The sequence below is a fragment of the Stegostoma tigrinum genome, chromosome 2 (assembly GCF_030684315.1).
Source record: "Stegostoma tigrinum isolate sSteTig4 chromosome 2, sSteTig4.hap1, whole genome shotgun sequence".
In the NCBI taxonomy this organism is placed as follows: Eukaryota; Metazoa; Chordata; class Chondrichthyes; order Orectolobiformes; family Stegostomatidae; genus Stegostoma; species Stegostoma tigrinum.
The window spans coordinates 19,286,619-19,305,168 of record NC_081355.1 but is presented as its reverse complement, the minus strand read 5'-3'; the positions used below and the strand labels follow the sequence as shown (position 1 = coordinate 19,305,168).

Below are 18,550 nucleotides of genomic sequence, written 5' to 3'. Positions count from 1 at the left end.
ACCTTACTGAAGTCCATGTATATGACATTGACAGCCCTTCCCTCATCTATCAACTTTGTCACTTCCTCAAAAAAATTCTATCAAGTTGGTAAGACATGACCTTCCCTGTGCAAAACCATGCTGCCAATCACTAATAAGCCCATTTTCTTCCAAATGTAAATAGATCCTATCCCTCAATATCTTCTCCAGCAGCTTCCCCACCACTGACATCAGGCTAATTTCTTAGATTAGCCTTGCTACCCTTCTTAAACAACGGGACAACATTAGTAATTCTCCAGTCCTTGGGACCTCACCCGTGCTCAAGGATGCTACAAAGGTATCTGCTAAGACCCCAGCTATTTCCTCTCTTGCTTCCCTCAGTAACCTGGGAAAGATCCCATCTGGGTCTAGGGACTTGTCCACCCTAATGCCTTTTAGGATAACCAACACTGCCACCCTCCTCATGCTGACTTGACCTAGAGTAATCAAACTCTATCCCTAACTTCAACATCCATCATGTCCCTCTCCTCAGTGAATACTGATGCAAAGTACTCATTAAGAATCTCACTCTTCTTCTCTGACTCCTCGATAACTTCCCTCCTTTGTCCTTGAGTGGACCAACCCTTTCTCTAGTTACCCTCTTGCTCCTTATGTGTGAATAAAAGACTTTGGGATTTTCCTTAACCCTGTTTGCTAAACATATTTCATGACCCCTCTTAGCCCTCTTAATTCCTTGTTTCCGACTGGTCCTACTTTCCCGATATTCTTCCAAAGCTTCATCTGTTTTCAGTCGCCTAGATCTTATGTATGCTTCCTTTTTCCTCTTTGCTAGTCTCAGTATTTCACCTGTCATCCATTGTTCCCTAATTTTGCCCTTTCTATCCCTCACTTTCACAGGGACATGTATGTCCTGCACTCTAGTCAATCTCTCTTTAAAAGCCTCCCACATATCAACTGTGGATTTACCCCCAAACAGCTGTTCCCAATCCACATTCTGCAGCTCCTGCCGAATTTTGCTTTAGTTGGCCTTCCCCCAATTCAGCACTCTTCCTTTGGGACCGCTCTTGTCTTTTTCCATCAGGATTCTAAAACTTACATTCTGCAACATCAAGCTTCCAAGTTCCATTCCAGTGTTTGCCTTTCTTCCCAGAAACGTGTGTGACCTTCGCTAGAACTTAGAACTGGAGCTTCTCATGTGGTAATTTGTTACAAACCAAGGATAAGCTCCACTCTGTTGGAAGATTCCTTTACATTGAAAGGAAACTCCGTGTTTTCTTGACTTGGATTGAGTGCTGAAGCCTACAGGCAAAGAATGCCCTATACTCCTGTTCTTTTCTAAGTTGGCTTGATTGTAGGGCACTAGATTGGCCACTGAGCTCTGGGTAAGAAGTAGAAAGTTGGCTGACACCCTGGTTGCCTGAAGCCAAACTAAAATTCCAGAACTGTTAATGAAATGAAAGAATATCCTTCTGTTCTCCAGCAGATCACCATAGAGGCATCTACTCATGTTCATTCAACTCATGATGTGTAAATCCCAATGGCCCCAAGTTATGAAGGACATTGCTATCAGGGCACTGGCATATCCTGCTCCCATTCAGCATGTCTAACTGTTTTAGTCATTGAAAGGAAGAACATAATATTTTCTTTCTAATTGATTGTTTGGTACTATATTCTGCTGTCCTAGCTGGATTGAATCATCATATTTCAGTTCAGATTTTTTTTATTTTTATATCTTGGAATCAAATGTAGCATTACTCATAGAGCAATTGTAATGTTATCTATGATAACAAAGTGTGAAGCTGGATGAACACAGCAGGCCAAGCAGCATCTCAGGAGCACAAATGCTGATGTTTTGGGTCTAGACTCTTCATCAGAGAGGGGGATGGGGAGAGGGTTCTGAAATAAATAGGGAGAGAGGGGGAGGCAGACCAAACATGGATAGAGGGGAAGATAGGTGGAGAGGAGAGTATAGGTGGGGAGGTGGGAAGGACATAGGTCAGTCCGGGGAGGACGGACAGGTCAAGGAGGTGGGATGAGGTTAGTAGGTGGGAAATGGAGGTGCGGCTTGAGGTGGGAGGAGTGGATAGGTGAGAGGAAGAACAGGTTAGGGAGGCGGGGATGATCTGGGCTGGTTTTGGGATGCAGTGGGGGGAGGAGACGAGCTGGGCTGATTTTGGGATGCAGTGGTGGAGGGGGAGATTTTGAAGCTTGTGAAGTCCACATTGATAGCATTGGGCTGCAAGGTTCCCAAGCGGAATATGAGTTGCTGTTCCAGCAACCTTCAGGTGGCATCATTGTGGCACTGCAGGAGGCCCATGATGGACATGTTGTCCTAGGAATGGGAGGGGGAATTAAAATGGTTTGCGACTGGGAGGTGCAGTTGTTTATGGCAAACCGAGTGGAGGTGTTCTGCAAAGCGGTCCCCAAGCCTTCGCTTGGTTTCTCCAATGTAGAGGAAGCCACACCGAGTACAGTGGATACAGTATACCACATTGGCAGATGTGCAGTTGAACATCTGCTTAATATGGAAAGTCATCTTGGGGCCTGGGATGGGGCTGAGGGAGGAGGTGTGGGGACAAGTGTAGCACTTCCTGTGGTTGCAGGGGAAGGTGCCGGGTGTGGTGGGATAGGAGAGGAGTGTGGAGCAGACAAGTGAGTCATGGAGAGAGTGGTCTCTCCAGAAGGCAGACAAGGATGGGGATGGAAAAATGTCTTTGGTGGTCGGGTTGCATTGTAGATGGTGGAAGTGTCAGAGGATGATGCGTTGTATCCGGAGGCTGGTGGGGTGGTATGTGAGGACGAGGGGGATTCTCTTAGGGCAGTTATTGCGGTGGTGAGGTGTGAGGGATGTGTTGCGGGAGACGTGGTCAAGGGCGTTCTCGACCACTGCGGGGGGAATGTTGCGGTTCTTGAAGAACACGGCCATCTGGGACGTGCGGGAGTGGAATGCCTCATCCTGGGAGCAGATGCGGCAGAGGCGAAGGAATTGGGAATAGGGGATGGAATTTTTGCATCTATGCTTGTCTTCATTTGTTGTTGTATTTAAGAGCTGGTTTCCTACTTATTCCTTCCAGACTCTGATATAGAAGACCACTATGATGCATCAGATGGAGGAATTACTTTCCTAATTACCCCTGCAAACAATGAACTGGATGAAACAAAAACAGGTAATGCATCCTGACTGTTCAATGATGAATTCTTCTTGAGAGGTTTCCTGTATTTATAACATACTGGAGTGAAAACGTTAGGTCTGGAACCTGAGTGACAAAAAAAATTGAAGATGGCAGATTAAGAAAGTACTTTAACACAAAAAATACAGGATCCAACATTTTTAAACAGGGGCTAGATTACAAAAACATGATGACCCTCTCAAAAATAATCTCCTCATTATATTACAAAGGTGTTCAATACCATATAGAAAGGAGAGAGAAACTATTTCATAGAATAGAATCCCCCACAGTATGGAAGTGGACCATTCAGCCCATCAAATCCACACTGCCCCTCGGAAGAGTATTCCTCTCAGACCCACCCCAATCCTGCATTTTCCATGGCCAATTCACCTAGCCAGCACATCCCTGGATGCTATGTTCAGTTTAGCATATTCAATCCACCTAACCTGCACATCAGTAGACTGCAGGAGGAAGCCCACATAGACACAGGAGAATGTGCAAACTCCACACAGACAGTGACCTGAGGCTGGAGTTGAAACTGGGTCCCTGGCACTGTGAGGTAGCAATGCTAATCACTGAGCCACCATGCTGCCTATTGATAGAAAGTTCTAGAGCCACCAAGCATGTGTTACAGTTGATTGGCAAAAGAAACAAAGCTGAAATGAGGAGAAACCATCTGCACATGTTTAGTAAACTTGAAAATGGTCCATAAGAGGGTGGTGGAAATAAATTCAGTTGTGTTTTCAAAAAGGAAATTTGATAAATATTTGAAGGGAAATTTTGCAACACTATGGGGAAAGACAGATGGGAGATGAAACCAGCCTGATTTCTTTCACAGAGAGCTGGCATGGTGGCTCAGTGGTTAGCAATGCTGCCTCACAGCATCAGGGAACAGGGTCCTATTCCACCCTTACGCGACTAGCTATGTGGAGTTTCCTCTGAGTGCTCCACTTGCCTCCCACAGTCCAAAGATGTGCAGGGTAGGGGGATTGGCCATGCTAAATTGCCCATAGTGCCCAGGGATGTTTAGGTTAGGTGGGTCAGACATGGAAAAATGTAAGGGTCAGGGAATGGGTCAGGGTGGGTTGCTCTTCGGAGGGGTGGTGTGGGTTTGTTGGGCTGAATGGCCTGTTTCCACACTGTAAGGATTCTATAAATTTAATCCAAAAGACTGATTATCCCTCCTTCTCTGATATGGTCATTCTATGATTCAAAGCCCTCTGATCTGATCTACCAGTGTACTGTTTGACTCCTCAGTATATAGTTAGGTGAGGAGAAAGCAGGTGTAAATCCCTGTGCTGTAATTAATGTTTGCATTGAAAAGATGTTGGTTTAGTACAGCACCAGTTCAGGATGTGATATTTCTCAGGGCCACACAGCCTACCAATACTTACCATTAGTTAATACAATTGAACACCTTACACTACAGAAAATGCTGCAATTCCTCAGCAGATCAGGCAGCATCCATACAGGTCAGAGGTCAAGATTAATGTCCTTTCTGTTGCGTGTACAACATATTTTCAAACTCTCCTGCGATATGGTAGGAGTTGTGTGTTTCTACTCTACCTTGAGCAACCAGGCATTGTCTTTCCATAAATGTACAATTGAAAGATGTTTCAGCAGTTGTCCTGTTGATTCAGTTAAAAGTTGCATCCAGAAATTATGGTTTTTGAACATTATTTCCTTAGCCTAACTTCCTATTGATGGCTTCTCTACAGAGGGGCTGCATTATAGTCTTTATTAATTATTGAGTGTATTATGTCCTCTCTTGCAAGCTAACATTACACTGTTTGTCATTGACTGGATGATGTTTAGACTGAATCCTCTCGCGCACTTAGCTTTCTTTGAATCATTCAGAGATGCTAATTCTTATTTTACCATACTAAATAATTTCTGCAGGAATCGATAACCTGAGTTTTTTCACTAAGGAGGATCTGCTGGATTTTCGATGGATTCCACCATGGATGTCCAATGAAGACACTGTAATTCTATCCCAAAGGGCACGTTTACAGATTCCAGGGAGTCCTAACAACTTCAGGCAACCTACATTTTATCAGCACCGTGACAGATCCATTGATTCAATTTTGCCAGCAGACACCTCTGAGAAGCACCCATTGTCTGAATCATCAGTGTAATTACATTATCCACCTTTGCTAAGTACAGCCTGTTATCTTTAAAGCTATCTAAAAACTTGGTTAGCATCAACCACTGAATTTTTAGACTAGTATTCATGTTTGAGTAAAGCAAAGTAAATGAAGGCAAATTTACCAAACACCCTCAAGTGGAAACAGTTAGAAGTAGCCAATTCTGATTTTTGGAAAGGAAGATTGTGTTTGATGAACCTGATTATGTTCACTCAGGAGGTGACTGGATGAAGTACAATAAGTGTGGTGCATGTGGTCATTCAGAAATGGCATGTTTGCAGAAGACAATTGAAAGTGCTAGATTGATTTAGAATTAGAGAGGTGGTAGTGTGCTTGGAGTAAAAATGGTGAGAATGGAAGAAACAATCTTCAAGATTTTCAAAGTTGTGTGAAGTGGGCAGAATGAGGTTGCTCTGACCTGGGATTGTTTCTCTTCACAGCTTTTGTTTGGTGGTTTGGATAGGAGCTGGAGGAAATGATATCAATGTAGCAGATGCCACTAAAAATAGGACACTTGGTAAATAATTGAATATAGATGAAGGAAACACGTTTTGTCAACTGTTCTCATCTTTTTAGAACAATCCATGAAAAACAACAAATCTAAAGGGAAAAGGAGACTAATGCAGCTTGAGAAGGCCCCAATTAGAAGCATTGTCATGGAGAATGCACCAGTTAGGTGATGATTGACAGTTTTCTGCCATGCTTTGTTTACATTTGAAACTAGGCAGATTGCGTCTGATTGGTCAAGACATTGTCCTTCCCAAGAACTGAACCATACAATCACAGTCACCTGATTTGTTGAGTAGAAACAAGAACAACTTGTGTCCTAATTCTTTCTGTCTGCAAAGCAAAGGGGCCTGTGTGTTAGTAAATGTACCTTCCACCACATGTGATGCACTACCCCATGAGCTTGACTGACAGCCGTGTACTAGTTATTAGCATAATTGTAAGAAGTTGAGGATTAATTAGCAAATATAGCTTAATCACAGAATCACATCTAGCATTGGTCTCTCTAAACCTTTCCAAACATGGACTTGTTAGGGTATGGTCAGTACATTGTCTGCTGTAAACAACCAAAGGGATTAAATAAAGCAGAAATTGCTGGAAAAACTCAGGAGGCCTGGCAGCACCTGCAGTGAGAAAGCAGAGTCAACATTTCTGGTCCAGTGACCCTTCATCGGAGTAAAGCTAAAGGGATATGCTTTCAGGGTGGACAACCTATAAACCTGGCATCACACATTAAAATTGAATTATCACATTACACATTTATGTGAGAGTCATGACATCTCCTTGTTTTAACAGCAGCATCCTGCTAGTAGCTGAACCACCTTGGGTTTCTCCTCCATCGCAACAACATAAAACAGCTAGCTTGACTTTTGCTTAAATGGTTGTGATACTTTACCCTTCTGGGGTAATCTGAGTTAGTCTGGTTGTTTTGCGGGACCAAAATGAGGACCCTTAGGGCTACTTGTGCTATTACAGTGAGAAGTCATCCAACCAGGGTGGCCATTTTTTTTATTCAGTGGTGGGACGTGGGAGTCGCTGGCTGGCCAGCATTTCTTGCCCATCACTAGTTGCCCTTGGAATTTGTGCAGTCTGGTCAGTTTTGGTCCAAGCAGAGTAGAATGACATCACTTCATAGGAGGCTCCACCGATGGTGTCACCTAGCATGATGATGAAATGTCTGAGCGAGAACAAGCCAGCTCGGCAGTCAACAACCTCATCCACAAACAGAGCTACAGATCTTTGCCAAAACTTTAAATCCAACACAGTTTCCAATATTAGTTGTGATTCTGTGTTTTGGCAACATAATTCTGAATGTGTGATGAATAACGTTGACAATCTAAAGTGGATTGTCAGTCAGACTTACAGAATGGTGCACTAGTGTAACTGGTAGCTACATATGTTGGTAAATTTTCCTGTTTCCTAGTGGGCATTACGAACATGTACATATAATCTGCCAATTTCACCTCCAGAAAATAGGTGACAAACATTTTTTGGTTCATTTCTCACATCAATGACATGTCCAGTCAGAGTTAACCTGCCTGGTTCAAAACTTAATTGAAACTTGGCAATTAACCATAAGTTACACTCGAACTTGTGCTTTCTCCATGGCCATGCCTCCACCAATCACAGTCCACTTGCCAACCAATCACCACTCTTCTCGCATGGATCGTAAATACCCTTTTCCTTTTAAAAACTGAAAGAACTGCAGATGCTGTGAATTTGAAACAAAAACCGAAGTTGCTGGAAAGTTCAGCAGGCTTCGCAGCATCTGTGAAAAGAAATCAGAGTTAATATTCTTGGTCCAATGACTTGGCTCTGAGAAAGGATCCCTGGACACAAAATGTTAACTCTTTCCCCTTTACTTTGTTATTCTTAGTGGATTGCAAGATGAAAAGCTTCAACAAAATGTGTCACTTTTCAGGAATACTCAAGTTCAGTGCTACCAAATGACTAAGTAATTCTGAGTTTGCTGGAAACTGCAAGAGGCTACAAATAAAGAACTGGGATGGATTTAAAAAAGGGATGTGCAATTCACTGTCAGTAGATATGAGGTGCTATGCTTTGATTTTAAAACAGAAACTTGCAGGAAGGCTGGATGATTTTGACAGGCAGGAAAAACTTGAGGTTCAATTTGTCAGGACTTTGGTAGTAGCACAATCTGTGGACAAACCAATGGGTTTCATGGTAAGAAGTATAGAATATGAAAATGGCTTTCATAAGAATTATAGAGTTAATACAAGCATACAGTATAGGAAAAGCCCTTTGGCCCATTGGATCCTTGGAGATGTAAGTGAATAAATATATCAATGTGACCATAAAATTATTGCTTTCCCATTACAAGTAGTATATTGAAGTGACAGGGGTATGTTCACTCAGATGCAGACTGTCTTGGTGAAATAAACATGTGAAGAAATAATGGAAAAAGTAATATGATTTTTATCGGAGAAGTAAATAATAGGGCAATTTGACCATTGTTTAATATTCTGAAGAATGGGATACAGTTGGTGGAAATATTGTTGGTGATTGTTCTAAAAGTACAAGGATATATGTCTTCCATCAGGTATCTATTATTCAGATAGCAGCAAAGCCTTTTTTATAATGTAAAAGGGTAGCCACATTAGGCAAAAAAGCTATTTTAAGTCAAGGGTGTTGTATTTGTGCTGATGGTACTCAAATCTTAAATCATTTATTTTCAGTAATTCTCATCAATCACTCTATTGTTGCCATCACTCCAGAAGCAACTGATCAGGCTCTTAAATGCACGTCTCTTCAGCTTCTCACCTGTGTTCAAATATAACATGCTATGTTTCCTCTTTCAACTTTCCCATTTCTCCTTCAGATTTTCTGTCAACAGTTCGTGGTTGTGTTTGAGGAGGTTTCAAATTAATCTAGGCAGCGATTAATAGGATACAAAGGACATCTTGCGAATGTTTATGCTGAACTACAATTTACAAATATTTTTCACTTTCTCTTTCTGTTGTCAAACAACAACACATCACGGATATTCCTTTAATGTGGTGCTGACTCTGGGCATTGAGTTGAATCCTGCTCATGATAGTCAAGTGAAGACCTGTTCCCTTTCTGACACTGATCCCATTTTAGGAACAAAAACAGAAGTTGCTGGAAAAACTCAGCAGGTCTGGTAGCATCCGTAGAGAGAAAGCCAAGTTAACATTTGGGCCTTTTTAGGAGCTGTGTTCAGGCAGTCTTTGTTCAGTGCCTGTTGAAGTCTGAACAATATTTATATATAATTTATACATGAAGTGCAGACCTCCATTGTAGAAGCAAGAGAGATAACTTTAAGGAATATAAGTGTTGCAATGGTGTTAATGATTGGAGTGATGGTCAAATTATTAGGATGGATCTGAGGCAGTTGTACGCTGCATTTGGTCCTTGCAATGTCTGATGGTGAACGGCTTGAAAACTCATCTTTTGCCTAACACTGATATTCATGAACTAACTTCAATTCTCATACACCAGGTTTAAATATTGGAATATTGAAGGTCAACCAACACTACTTCATAAAGTTCAATAGAACAAATAAGTCATTTGACTCCTTTGGATTTTATCTTAAGTGGACAGGGTATGAACATATTGAAGCTTAGGCTGCTTACAGAGGAGTTTGATATCCATCCACATTCTTTGCTTTGTGGGAATTTCATCTTTCTCTGTTCCAACATCACTAACTCTGCTATCATGAATTTCTGTGTTCTACTGTTGAACTTTGGAGATTGAATTGCCTGTTCATTAACTCTTGTTTCCATACACTGAAATTCTTATCAACTGATTTTGTTTACTCTATTGCTCTTGCGTTGTCATTCAGTTCTTACTAATTAACAGTTTTCCTTCTTTTTAGTGTCATTCTTACTATCTATCCCTGGTTTGAACTGAACAATGCTGATAAGGAGAAAGGTCACAGAACAATGATGCAATCAAAGACCCCAGAACTAAATAAAATAATGATCAAAAATGTTTCAATACCTAACCAAACACACATTATGAAACTCCTTTTATTTGCATTTTATAAATGTTTTGTTAAATTTGATTTAGTGCTACAGTTGTTACATATTTCTACACCTGAAGGTGCTACACTTTGCTGATTCTTTAAACTGATCTCAGTGAGCATTGAGAACAAGTCCTTTTGACCAAAGTGAATTAAAAGCTCAGAGCAAAGCTTTTGTCTTTTGTTGCTGCCTGTCAGTTAGCTCAGTTGGTTCCAAAAACTAGTTTGTAATTTGGAGTGATGCTGACAGCATGGGTTCCATTCTTGTATTGTGTAAGGTCACTGTGCAGATTCTGTCTCATGCCTTGCCTGAGCTGTTGTGACCCTTAGGTTCAACTATTCACGAGTTGTCTCTCTCTCTCTCTCTGCCTCTCTCTCTCTTGCACTCTCTCTCTCCCTTGAATGAGAGAGAGCCTGTGGTTCTCTGGGACTGTGGTAACTTTCGCTTCACTAGAAGATTACTTTAGGTGTCTTTGCTCCATCAATTTAATGTTTCTGTAAAAAAACACAATAATTTTGGAAGGTGTGCCCTGGATTTCAAGTTCAGGATGCTGTCTAATCACATTTAATGTAATTCCAGCTTGAGAATGTTTTACAGATTGTTTTTTTAGCAATGCGAAGAATTTGAGTCTCGAGTTAAAAGCTTTTCTCTCAGACTATAACCAGACAGCAAATAAATTCAAAAGCTTTTGAGTCAATTTATTATTTAACAGTTCTTGAGGAAAAATAGAGTATCATCAGGCATTAGTAGCTGTTAGTTTCAGATTCAAATGAATAATGCAGAATGTATCTTCAGGTATTTTGTTTTTATTAAACGTTCTTATAGAGCTAGACAGTAAAAAAAAGCTCTCAATGTAACCATTTTTGATGTTGCTGAGGTAGTTCCTCATTAACGTATTGCCATGTCTAGGAATGAGCTGACAATTTTTTGAATAGAATAATAAGATTCTCAAGTGCTGAACAGGTAAATGCCATAACTTGTGCTTATACACTGACACATTTTGTTAATTACATAGGTAACTCTAAATCAATCCCAAGTCCTCCTCCATTGCCTAGCCCTTCTGCGTTGGATGAGAAGCCAATTTCCAGGAAAGACGACCATGTAAGCCAAGAAGATCTTAGCTCTGAGAAACCCTCTAGGATCTTCCCATCTTATCTGCAGAAAACCTGGATGCAGAGCTACACTTCACTAGAAAATGTAGAACCCCAAGTGTCCACCATTTCAGAGCATGTAGCGGCACAAGAAGAGAATTCCACTGAAGTAGTTTTGAAAGCAACAGTTGACAAAACTGATGAAGCAAAGCTTAATGAGGAAGAACAGCTCAACAGGGAAGTCCCCGATGTGAAAATACAATGTGTTGAAACATTGAATGAAGAGCCGGAGGACAACAGTCCAAAAGACCCTGCACTACAAGAGCAGAAGCCACTGATCATTAAGGACAGTAAGATGCACTCTGCTGCAGCCAAGCGGGTGCAGAATCGGCGATCTTTTCACCGACCCAAGCCTTTGCGTTATCCAGTTCTCCAGAAACTTGGGTCTCTTCCAGTCTCTTGTCACATTCCTCCTCATTCTTTGGAACAAGAAGAAACCCAGTTTTGAGCATAACAGTCCTCTGCTTCACCAGCAATTGCATAGAGCCTTTAATTAGTGAGCTGTGCATCTTCTGGCTGTGGCATACACCTCCAGAATTTGCATTTCATGTACAGGCACCAAAACAAACATCACAAGTTATGCCAACCCTGGATTGTAGAGGAGAAAATTGATACAGCTCCACTAAAGCACATGGTATAGAGTGAATATCTACTGTATTCTGTAAAAAACTTGGAAAATGGAAGAGCAAATTTTACTACAACCACAGAAAAGTTGCCATGTTAAATTTCAATGGGAAATCATAATTTTATTTACTCTGTTTTTCTTTCTCATCCAATTTATTTTTAGATGTTGTGTGCTGTAGGCTTATTGCAACTTTTCAGGTTTCATGCTTTGCTTTAGAATATTTTTTAATATAAAAGAAAGAAACAAAAGTCATCTGTCATCGGTTTCTGTAAAACAAATAAGATGCAAAAGTAGACGGAACAGTGGGCTTCCAGGAAATTGGAGATCAAAGATTAAATAATGCTGATGAAAGTGCAGGCAACATTATTTTGAAAATCTGACATCCTGCATTGAGCTTTGGGATGGCGCAGTGACTCAATGGTTAGCACTGCTACCTCTGCGCTAGAGACCATGGTTTCATTCCATCTTGGGGTGACTGTGTGTATGGAGTTTGCATATTCCCCCCACATCTGCATGGGTTTCCTCTAGGTGCTGTGGTTTCCTCCCACAGACCAATGATGTGTAGGCTGGGTGGATTGGCCATGCCAAATTGCCCCTTGGTTTCTAGGGATGCGCAAGTGGATGAGTTGTGGCAAATGCAGTGTTACAGGGATGGGATGGCTCTGGGTGGGATGCTGTTTGGAGGATCAGTGTTGATTCGATGGGCCAAATGGCCTGCTTCAATTCTGTAGGAATTCTGTGAGGTGAATATTAACATTTCTGGTGCCAAAGTACACAAGAAAAAGATATGTGTTATATGTGTTATAAGGCTTTAGCAGGCATGTGAAATTTTATTCAATGATATTAAGACCTACATCTTAAGTCGCAGCAGAAGTCAAAATGGTGCAACTTTAGTTAAGGCACTGTTAATGTTATTAGGATTTGATGTGGTTTGTCTAGGTAAGACTGTCTCTTAAACTGGTTCTTTTTAACGCAGGAGGGCTTGTTCTGCAGATCTGCAATTTTGTTTGTTGGTCATATCATGTCATCAATTGTCTCTTTATATATACAAATAAACACCCAATCAATGCCAAGCAGCTACATATATTTAACTTCAGTTGATGCAGCTAACAGCTAGGGGGAGCCAGAGGCTTAGTGGTATTGTCATGACACTAGTTACAGAGAATACAGGGTAATGCTCTGAAGACATGGGTTTGAATCTCACCATGGCAGATAGTGAAATTTTGATCCAATATAATCTGGAATAAAGGGCTGGCCCAGTGGCAGCCATGTAGTCAGTGTTAGTTTTTTCAAAGTCATCTGGTTCAATAATGCCCCTTTAGGGAAGGAAATCTGCCATCCTTACTTGTGTGGCTCCAGACCCACGACAATGTAGCTGTTTCTTATCTGCCTTCCTGCAATTAACTGGCCTAGCTAGCAATGTCTATAATTAAAAAGAAGAACTAATGTTGCAAAGTTTCAACATTAGTCGGTTTCGATACTGGAATTTGTAACAGTGATCAGCTATTCTAAACGAATGTTCAGTGAACAAAACATCTAACCAACAAAGGTCAGCTGCAATTGTTTCTTTGAAAGATTGTGTTAGATTTTTCCTTAATTACATTCAGTCTACACTCCAAGAGATACAACTGTGACCCCCTCACATTTCACTTACGGTGAAACAACAGTATTTTATTGAAGTGAGGCCCCAATCAGCACAGCAACGTATGGGAGATTGAGCACACTTGGAACTCGGCAGTGAAAGCTACCAATGTTTTTATGTCAATAATGTCATGTACATTTCGGCAGAATACACACCAGCTTTGATTTCAGTGCCAATTGAAGAGGCAAAAATCAGTAAATGTTCTGAAGATTCAAATTTCCAGTTTGTTTTCAACCAATTCCTCCACTCTTCCAGTCAAAGATGTCCATTTGGGTGATATAAGCTGCATGGTTTCAGATTTCCATTTTATCAAAAGACAATGATTTTTGATCCTCTGTTTCTCTTAAACATAGACTTAAATACTAGGCCTATGGAGTGAAAACGTAAGCATCACAGCATAGCAGATTACCAACCTAAGATTTTCTGTTTTCTTGGCTTGTGACAATAGGATTCCAGTCATGAAATTGCCCACCTCATTATCTTGTGTCTTATGAAATGTCACCTACAATGATAGGGTTGGTTCTTGGTTTCAAACAGAGCCACTCAAAAAGCCAGCTATAAGAAACATCCAGAGGTTCCCTGAGGTAGCAGCTGTCTCCTATACTCCCACTTGCTCTCTTCCCACCTTCCCGCTCAGTTGAAGTCAGATATCTGTTATGCAGGAAATAACTCCATTCCAACAGTGTAAATTATTCATATTGAGTTCAGCTGCATGTCATTGTTTTCAAGATTTTCTTTTAGTAAATTTTCTATGTGGCAGAAATCATTTCACTTCTATCGATGTCAAAACACAGTATATTGTGCAGATTGTTTTTAAACTTTGAATGATGGACATTACCTGTGAAGGAGCTTGTGAAAGTGACATTACCGAGTTCAGCCTGATTCACTTGAATGCTGGTTGTTCTTTTGCAGGTTGCTCTCTTTTGCTAATGTGCACAAATTTCATCCTTCTCTCCCTTTGTGGAAAAAATGAAATATCAAAATGTTGTCGGTTAATGCTGTAAATGACAAGATTTGACAGGATGAGTTTTAGATTCTATTTATTCAGGTGCAATGATAACTATTGTCTTTAATGATTGTTCTGCAGGGTTACTTTGTTTTGGCTCTTACCCCTATCTTTGTGATATCCAAACAAGTGTTATATATGATCCAAATCTAACATTAGCAAAATACAATATAATAGTGTGAACTGTACATTGATGTATCTTCCAGTTCTGCTTCCAATTGTTTTATACTTGTTGACTAACTGCATCGTGTCTAAAGTTTTACTAGCTGATGTTGAGAGTAAAAATATATTTTAAAATTTTTGAAAGGAACTAGTGGATCTTTTAATCTAATAAAACTGCAAGTGTTTTCTCAGGAATGTAAAATAACCTTGTGTGTGTCAAGCTACTTAATACTGTAACTTTTTATCTAATCTGTTTCATAGATAGCTCACTGATGTAGAGGTTCTTTATCCCTTTTGTACATGTTATTAAAACAGGGGCAAACCAAACATTTTGAAATTCAGACCACCATTTCTGTTTCTCTGTTTTCTTTAAAAATAGCGGAGATTACTAATCAGATTTATGTGATCTATCGATCATGCAGGGATACTCTGACTCCTTCAGGTTTGATAATTGGTCATCTAATGTGAGGCTACTGCTGCTAGCTATTCACATCTTTAGATAAATCTTTCTTTCCCCGTCTCCGCCCTACCCCTCTCTTCCTCCATCTCACCCCTCTCCCGTCCTGTCTGTCTCCCACTCTCATCCCACCTACATACATTCACTCTCACTTAATAGAACATAGAACATTACAGCTCAGTACAGGCCCTTCGGCCCTCGATGTTGTGCTGACCTGTCATACCGATCTGAAGCCCATCTAACCTGCACTATTCCATGTACGTCCATATGCTTATCCAATGACGACTTAAATGTACCTTAATGTTGTCTGCAAATTTACTAACCCATCCTTGTACGCCCTCATCCAGGTCATTTATAAAAATGACAAACAGCAGTGGACCCAACACCGACCCTTGCGGTACACCACTAGTAACTGGTCTCCAGGATGAACATTTCCCATCAACTACCACCCTCTGTCTTCTTTCAGCAAGCCAATTTCCGATCCAAACTGCTATATCTCACACAATCCCATTCCTCTGCACTTTGTACAATAGCCTACTGTGGGGAACCTTATTGAACGCCTTGCTGAAATCCATATACAACACATCAACCGGTTTACTCTCATTTACTTATTCTGACACACACGCTCATTCTCCCTATCTCACACACACACACACACACACACACACACACACACACACACACACGGACTGTCCAATGCTGTAACCAGAGGGAGAAATACAATGTTGGAAGTGCCATATTTAGGACAACTCATAAAACTGAGATCTGATCTACTTGTGCAGACAGATGTGGAAGATCTCAATGTTTGGTCGTCAGAAAAAAAGGAGAATTTGCCAACATTTTCTCTTACCCACTTTGTTTTCGTAACCAAAACGCATCAATCAACTAAGAATACCAAAACAGATTAGCTGGTCCTTTGTATAATTGGTGATTGTGTCACATTGCTGGATGTTAAAACTATGCAATACTGTGTTGCCTAATACAATTATACCATTATAAATGTAATACATTGAATTATTTTTGACATTCAATTAATGGCTAAAGGCCTTTTGAGTTGTCCTGAGGATATGAAACATTTTGTATAAAAGTGAAGCAAAAACAAGTTGCTGGAAGATCTCAGCAGGTCTGGCAGCTTCAGTGGAGAGAAATCAAAGTTAACGTTTTGGGTCGGAGGAAGGGTCACTTGACCCAAAATGTTAACTCTGGTTTCTCTCCACAGACGCTGCCAGACCCGCTGAGCTTTTCCAGCAATTTCTGTTTTTGTTTCTGATTTACAATGTTTGCAGTTCTTTCCGTTTTGTTTTGTATAAATGTATGAAGTTTGTTTGCTTTTCACAGAACACAACTTCCAGAGCTAACACTCTAAAATTAGCCAACTCATTCAGAGCTGGCAGCATATGAAATCCACCAGTACAGGTGCGACTTACAACTTGCACATTGTAGGGGAAACCTATGGTTAGTTTAGCTGCCTTGTAAGATGTTGGCAGTGTTATGACCAGCTGAGAAGGGGTGAACCAGCTCCCGCTTTTCAGCCTTGTTAATTGACCTCAACAAAAGTTTTTAAAGTTTTTTTTTCTTTGAGCACAGGGTTATTTCTTTTTCCAATTAAAATGTAGTTAACAAAATTTTACTCTAAGCACTACAGAGCCAATCTCCATAGTTACTGGAATTGAAGAAAGCAACCCTTATAATCTGCTAACCCCAGGAAAAGTAATAAAGGTGCAAAGTCAAGCATTTGGGGCCTCAAGCAGACCCGCGTACACATGGTGTTCTGTACAAAAGAAGACAAGAAACAATGGCTTTGGAAGTCCTTGATGCATAGGTTTTTAACCTGAGACCATCGTTGATTAGTTACTTTCCTGGACCATCAGTAGCAGTGAATATTGCAGTTTTTTGTGTTCTCTGGTTTCTGATGCTTTTCTTCCCTTCAATGCTGCTAAGCCAGGTGCTTTGCTTCTTGAGAGAATGAGAGAAAGATTACTCAATCTGTTTTCAGTTCTATAACATTAGTTCCATATCGTCTTGGCTTCTCAAAAGCAGCTCCCTGAAATTGCAGCTCGTTTGTATATTTCTGGATTTGTTTCTCTGGCTTGGTTGATGCTTATCTCTAACAAGTGATGGTTCTCAATAGAGAATCAAATCAGAGATGAGGAAATTTCCATGCCTCCAATGGGTTTCCTTTCCTTTTGGGGAAAATGTTAATTTCAGCCCAGTTTGTGTTGGACCTATGGCATCTCAGTTTCATGACAGCTGGCCAAGTTGTGCGTGTCAGGTGAGCCCTGCAGCTGTTTTAAGTTAATGAGTTATCTATTTTTAAAACTGTTTCAGTCCATGGAAGTCCCAGATATTAAGCCAGCTAATAAAATTCAAAGATCAGTAGTCTGTATTTTGTATCATTGTGACAGTGCTGAAAGTGGTAATCATACTGTGCGCATAACTGAAAGGGATACGTGTTGTGATTTTGTTAATTGTAGCTAATCGGTGAATTCTGTTTCTTGGGGGGTATAAGGGGTCAACCCAGAAATGTATAGTCTTCCAATTTCCACCCTCCACCTTTTGTACTTGTGAAATAAAATATATTGCAGCCAAATAGGTAGGTTGGACTCAAATCCTGATCTTGGACTGAATTCCTCCCACTATAAAGGCTGCCATAGCATTTACATTCTTCACTGCCTACTGCACCTGCATGCTTACTTCCAGTGTACAAGGACCTCCCTTTTCCCCCAGAATATTGTTATTCGGATAATAAAGGTTTTGCTACCAAACTGGATTGCCTGACAGTAAACCATGTCATATTTCATTTGCTCACTCATCTAGTCCAAATCACACTGAAGCATCTCTAAGCTTTCTACAGCGCACTGTTCTTTGTGTCCTCAGCAAATTTTCAGGTATTATATTTATTTCCCTCATCTAAATCATTGGTATGTATTGTGAATAGCTGGGGTCCCTGCGGTACCTCACTCGTCACTACCTACCACTTGGTACAAGACCCATTTATTCCTATTTTTGCTTCCTGTCTGTCAACCAGTTCTCCATCATATTAGTGCACTTCTCCAATCCTTTATGATTCCATCTTGCATGCCAGTCTCTTGTGTGGGAGCCTGCTGAAAGCCTTCAGAAAGTCCAAATAAACCACATCCATTGACTTCCCCCTTACCAACTCTACTAGTTACACCCTCAAAAAATTCCATTTGATTTGTAAGCAGTAGTTCCCTATTTACTATTCAAGAATATATAAGAATAGCTAACATCTGAATACCTGAGAATAAATATGTCCATCAACATTTAATATAGATTTTTATTTTAAAACCCCTAATGAGTAAGATATCTTCCCTGCTGGGACTCCTCCTGCATTGTAAATGATGGTATCAACTCTTATAACGGTATCAACCCTTATAAAGGATCCTCCCACTTCCGTGTGATGCTATATCATTCCTTAATTGTTCAGCAAAAATTCTGTTGTGAAATTGAGTTTTTATTTCATCAACATTTTATCTTTGCCTTTCATTGCTGCCTTATTATTTCAATCTGAAACATTGAACGACAAATTCTTCTGAGAATGAAAGAACAAAGGAATGAATAATGGAGTATCTGGGTAAGAAAATGAAAAATCTATACTGATAACCCTCTAAAGAAGGATTCTTTCATCAGCAAAGATATTTCATTTCATTTTTGTATCCAGATATTGCTTTCATCTGTCCCT

General features: G+C 40.4%; 1 protein-coding gene across 2 annotated transcripts in view; it reads left to right on the top strand.

Annotated features, from left to right (window-relative positions):
- Positions 1–14,701, top strand: part of LOC125463261 (sodium/hydrogen exchanger 3-like) — a 133,051-nt gene extending 118,350 nt beyond the window's left edge. Inside the window, exons 16-18 of one of the 2 annotated variants that reach the window (XM_059652662.1) lie at positions 3,054–3,146; positions 5,049–5,280; positions 10,820–10,915. In XM_059652662.1, the coding sequence (XP_059508645.1) occupies positions 3,054–3,146; positions 5,049–5,280; positions 10,820–10,823 (329 nt within the window). In that variant the 3' untranslated portion in view covers positions 10,824–10,915. Of the gene's footprint in view, positions 1–3,053; positions 3,147–5,048; positions 5,281–10,819 lie in introns of both variants that reach the window. The other variant, XM_048554309.2, reaches the window with a different exon arrangement.
- Positions 14,702–18,550: the final 3,849 nt, after the last annotated feature.